This window comes from Triticum dicoccoides, chromosome 6A (assembly GCF_002162155.2).
Source record: "Triticum dicoccoides isolate Atlit2015 ecotype Zavitan chromosome 6A, WEW_v2.0, whole genome shotgun sequence".
NCBI lineage: Eukaryota > Viridiplantae > Streptophyta > Magnoliopsida > Poales > Poaceae > Triticum > Triticum dicoccoides.
Window position 1 is genome coordinate 98,879,440 of NC_041390.1, and position 5,717 is coordinate 98,885,156.

General features: G+C 47.1%; 1 protein-coding gene across 1 annotated transcript; it reads left to right on the forward strand.

Annotated features, from left to right (window-relative positions):
* The first annotated feature begins 360 nt into the window (after window positions 1-360).
* On the forward strand, window positions 361-4,869 carry LOC119315281 (E3 ubiquitin-protein ligase RLIM-like). The gene is made up of 6 exons (XM_037589943.1): window positions 361-538; window positions 1,897-3,262; window positions 3,430-3,480; window positions 3,557-3,655; window positions 3,810-3,962; window positions 4,533-4,869. Exons 2-6 carry the CDS (start codon window positions 1,955-1,957, stop codon window positions 4,668-4,670), a joined length of 1,749 nt encoding a protein of 582 aa, XP_037445840.1. The 5' UTR covers window positions 361-538; window positions 1,897-1,954; the 3' UTR covers window positions 4,671-4,869.
* Window positions 4,870-5,717: the final 848 nt, after the last annotated feature.

The following is a 5,717-nucleotide window of genomic DNA, read 5'->3' on the forward strand; positions in this document are numbered from 1 at the left end:
AACAAAAAAGGCGTGCAACCACTCGTGTGCACGTACTACTACAGTTCGTCCCTCTCGCCAGTGCCTACCCAAACCCCCCGTTTGCGTCACGTGCACGCCTACTCCGCACGAACCGTGTACCCTAGCGCCCCACGCCCTACGCGCGGGCCCCGCGCGCCGCACACGTGGGGTACCCTCCGTCCAAAGTGGGTACCCGTAGGATTCCACTTCCACGCGGCCTCCAAACGGGTCGGGTCACCACACGCCGCGCCCGGCCCGCTCCGCCCGTCCAGTGTCGTTCGTTAGACTCGACTTAAATCGCCTCGGATCCTGCCAAGGCGGAAAGGAATCCGAGCCGGGAGGCGCCCCCACCCCCCACCCCCAACTTGCTCCCCCGCTCCCCTCCTTCCTCCTCCCCGGCGTCTCCTCCCATTCCGGCCCCGCCGCCGCAGCACGAGGTGCGGCCGGCGGTGCCGCCATCGCGGGGGGAAAGAGGCCGCGCGCGCTCCCTCTCCGCCCGCTCGATCGGTTCGGTCTGCGACCGGAATGCGCCGCCGCTGTACGTCTGGTTTGCTGTCTCTGCTTCAGTTTTTTTTTTTTTTGTGTGTGTGCGCCTGTGTGCGTTCTCGTTCGAGGCTTGGAGGGTCAGGAACTCGTTCTGCCTGACGCCGTTGCATGTGCTGGGATGTTGGGCTGCCACAACCTCGCGAAATCAATCTCGGCTTCAGCTTCGGCGTGAATTACCGTGGGGGGTTTTTTAACGGAAAAAAAGTAGATGGATGTTACTGTGGGTTTTAGGTTCGGGAATGCCAAGAGAATAGTTAGGAGCACCTTATTCTTGGGCGCAGTTTTGGTCCATTAATATTTCTGCGCCCACATAGGAAAAAAACATTTCATTATAATTAAGTTGCAGTTCCGTCACAGATTTCTGAATGGAGCAGCAGTTATGCAAAATTTTCGCAGTTATTTCCTCTAAGAAAACTGGTTAGTGGGTTGCTGACGGTTTGTGTGCTCTCTGCTTACGGTTCAGAGGAATCACTTGGCAGGGGCATGTGGATAGACGAATGATGTCAGGGTGCCAATGATCGTGTCATGATATGTGGGGCGTGGACCCGATCCTTTTGTAAAGCTTATCTTGAGAAATACAGTTTGCATTATAAGTTGTTGTTTTTTGGAGAGAGTTGTTGATGACATCATGATCTTGTTTATGTCATGATATTATTAGGACGTCTGTCTAACTGAACCAAGTGCTGCTACTCTTGGATTTTTAACTGAACCAAGTGTTGCTACTCTTGGATTTTTGTGACCGCGGAGTTCTGTGGCAAACCATCTAGGATTCAGCATTCAGCCCTGCACATTGCTGTGAATATTATATCCTCCTTTTGTAATTTAGCGTGAAAAAACTGTATGTAATATTTTAGTGACTAAAGTTTTTGGCTGGAGCATTGTGGGCAGTTAGCTAAGCACAACAATCAAAGATGAACATATTACTTCTGAACTTAGTTGTTGGCTTGTTGTTTCGTATAAATATATGCGCATGGTTTTGTATTTTAGTACTCCCTCTGATCCATAATAAGTGTCGCAGTTTTGAACTAAGATTGAACTAACCTTAGTACAAAACCACGACACTTATTTTGGATCGGATGGAGTACAATTTATTGGTTGTCTTGCTCATTTCTGTATATTTGATTGGGATCCCATGGTAGAGAGAGAATGTAATGGTACAGCGCACTCTTATGCCTCGTCTTGCACTCAGCAGTCTACGACTATAGTATGACTCAAAAATCACACTATTGTGTTTCATTTGTTTCATTTTCTTGCTTATTCATTTCTTGGCATCCTTTTTTTTAGAACCATTTCTTGGCATCCATTGTTCAGGTTTTATTTCTTATTGATCCTTGCAACTTGTGGTCGCAGAACTGCTCAGCATTGGAGATTTTTTTTTTCATCTTGGTATTTAGCGACATCTGGTTACATGGAGGAGTATTTAAATAGGAGATCCAAAGCAGCAATTGGGTTTCTCAGAAGAGGTTCAGGCATAAATCGAAGCCCTGAAGAGACAACCAGTCAGAACACTGATGTACAGGGAAGCACTTCAAGAGTCAATCCTATGAAAACCAGGCTGGCTGATTATCAGGAGAGACCAAGATACTTACATGGCTCATATAAATATGCAAGCTCAAATGTCATGTCTGGAAGCTCTTCCAAATTTCCTAAGAACTTTCCCCTTAGGAAATTTGGTGAGGAAAAGCGAAGGCAGACGTCGTTTGAAGGGGCTGACGTTGCTGAAAGTAGTAGAAGAAAGTCCGATGCCGGGTGTCTGGAGGGTAGTAAGAAAACCATTGTAGAGAATCAGAGTTCAGATGCTCCACAGACTGGGACAGAAGGATTAACTGCCAAAGATGCTGAACTGATAGCACCTGATCCTGAGGTTTCACATCCTGCTGGTTCTTCAGGTATGCATGCACATACAGCTGAGTCCTTGGTAAGGAGTGCTTCACTAAGTTCTAAAACACATAGACAGAAGGATAAGGAATTGAATTTGGGCACAGCTAGATATTCTTGCTCTTCGTCATTTAGTAATCAGCCTAGTATACCTAGAATTCCTATCGCTGGTGCGAAGCCATCATATAGTCTTGTTAGTGGAGAACAGAGACGTGGACCACGTGGTCTTAAAAACCTTGGTTGCGCTTCAGTCTCTGATGTTCTGCCATCAGGATGCTCGTCTGATTCTGTTCGTACCAGGAGCTTTGATGCTATGAGAAAGAGAACTTCTGATGGGGAAAGCTCTTCCAGATCAAGAGTCATAAGTGATCCATCCAGTTTAGGTCATTTACATACAATATATCCTAGCATTAATGGTCCCAGAATCAGAACTACCGAAGAATCAGTTCGGCAACAAACATTACGAAGCCGCAGTAGAAATATTCAGGATTCAGCAGTATCAGTAAGGACAAGACGGACTTTTCCTAGAGACACTAGGTTCAGGATGTCTGAGGAAAGAGAGGATGCCATGCTTCATCTGAATGAGTCTACCGCGGGGAATCAACAGTCAGTTGGTGCTGATTTTTCTGTGGAAGAGGATTCTTCAGAAAGCTCCATAAGACCAGTCTCTGTGGAACTACCTCATGCAATTTACTCATCTAGTCGTCAGGGATCGAGTACTCGGACTGCCAGGAGAACATCAAGCTCTCGCTTTGAGCAAAGCCCCCCACAAACATTTCGCAGTCTGGCAAGGGAGAGAGGTGGCCACAGACGCATAAACATGGAAGGCATTGCAGAGGTCCTTTTCCAAAAACACCTTTTTATACTGTTCCAGTTGTATTGTTCTTGTAGATAGGTTTTATGTAGGATTAAATCCATCATTTTGATAATGATTTTGCTAAAGACTATGCACTATGACTATGGATGTGGTATAAGTGTTTTTTTTTCTTATGTATGTGTATGTAGGTATTGCTAGTGCTGGAGAGGATTGAACAAGAAGCTGAGCTTACTTATGAGGTTAGTTAGTTTGACGTCATGTTTGTAAATTTCTTGCCGTCTACCTTTTCGCTGAACATGGATAACATGTTAGCAGCAATTGCGGGTACTGGAGACAAATCTGTTACTTGGTGCCTTCGCCTCCCATGATCAGCATAGCGACATGCGGATGGATATTGACAACATGTCCTATGAGGTATTATTTTTGTCACGTCTAGTTCTGACTAAAGGGATTCATTACAGAAGTGTGTTTCTTTGAGGAGCTCTTCCTCCCCAACTTTATGATTTGCATAAATTGTTCTGGTATATATTTTATTCAAGAGGCATTTGTTTTTCCTTCTTTTGAACAGGAACTATTAGCATTAGAAGAGAGAATAGGATACGTAAGTACTGCTCTTTCTGAAGAACAGCTTGCAAAATGTATCAGAAGGCGTTTATATAGACCAGTTGCTGCAAAAGGAAACAGATCAGTCATAGATGACATCAAATGCAGCATATGCCAGGTAAACATGTACCAACTGGATCCTATTGCTTCTACATGTTATAGAGTAAAATAAAAACCTTACAGTTATTGAATATTGTGTTTTGCATCTATCATTCTTAGAAAAAATTTGCTATCGAAGTGGATATGTTGACTTTCTTGTGTTTAATGTCCTGATTAATCTTCTTGCATATAACCGAAAGAACGCTTTCAAAACCGCCATGATCCTCCTGTTAAAGAAAACGTCGCGATCCCACTATCCTGGTATCTGTTTTCTTTTTGCCATGTATATCCAAGTGTCTCATCATGAAGATGACCAGCTACTTTATTAGGTGTTTGGTTCTTGTCAATGCATTAAACACCGTTTGTACTTAAGTTGCCATCATCCTTACTAATGATTCCGCCGAACAAAGTTGTCGTCTGAATCTTCCCCTAACAACAACGCCAATTATCTCCCTGTCTGCCGTGCAAAATAGTCCAATAGGCTAAACGGGATTACCTAACTTGTTTCTATCTAAAGAAAAGGGTGGGATTACTTACTTGACCTGTAACCGCTTACTGAAATGGAAATGGTTTGCTGTTCTTGTTCCAGGAGGAGTTCGTGAAGGGCGAAGAGGTTGGCAGGTTGCGGTGTGAGCACCAGTACCATGTGTGCTGCATTCGCCAGTGGCTCCTGCAGAAGAACTGGTGCCCAGTCTGTAAAGCTCCAGCGCTGCCCTCTCTGAACTGAACTGAACATCCTGTAGGAGCTGAGGTCTCAAACCTGTAAATAAATTACTATGTGATGTGAAATAGTCGTGGTTCGTGGACCTGTGAATAATCTTGGATGGGCTCACTCCAGTTTGTGAATGTCGAAATGGGTTGTGTCTTGTGAAGGCTCCAGTTTGTGAATTTTAGACTGTTATTATGAGTTGCACACTTGCACTAAAGATGTAGTTTTGTCCAATTTAGACGTTTTTGCCGATCGAGTGCCAGTTTGAAGCGTCAATGAAAAGCACACGCCAAATGGACCGGCTATAGGTTGAGCATGTCCAGCCGTTGGCCCCCTAGAAGGCGCTAAAAATTGCTCCCTGGAAGCGCACCGATGATAAATGACATGCTGGGGCGTGATGCCCCCAGTCACAGCGCCCACATTTTTTAAAAAATATAAATTACGGCATAAACACGGTGCAAATTCAACCAAACTTCGGCGAGTTTGTTCATATTTAAAATATTTTACAAAAAGAAAAAAAAACTACTAGGTTACTCCTCGCCGTCTCCTTCGCCACCCGCCGCCTTGCAAATCTACATGCCGAGGAGGCGGTAGAACCGCGTGTAGTCGTCGTCTCTGCCGCGGCCGCCGTCCCTGCTGCAACCCTCCCCCGGTTGGCGCGGCGGGTTGGACGGTCCGAGGGTGTCGTCGTCGTCGTCGCTGTCGAGGACCATGACGCGGTGCTCGTCCTCGCGCCCACGTTTGCGGGCGGCTATCTCCTCGAGGGCCCGGCGCTGCAGGACCACCTTGTCGCGGAGGTAGTCGTCCCGCCCCCACCGTAGGGCGTCCTCATCGGAGAAGCCGCGTCGGGCTATCTCCTCGTACTCCGCGGGGAGGCCGGGCTCCGGCTTCGGCCTGACAAGGGCGAGGCGGCCAGAGGCGGGGGCGGAGTCGTCGATGCGGACGCCGGAGCTGCGGGTGCGCGCGCTGACAGGCGTGTCCTGGGGCTCCGGCTTGACGGGACGGAGGCAGGGAGAGCCAGTCGACCGACCTGGCGAGGAGGAGGACGCCCCGGGGTCCATGCGC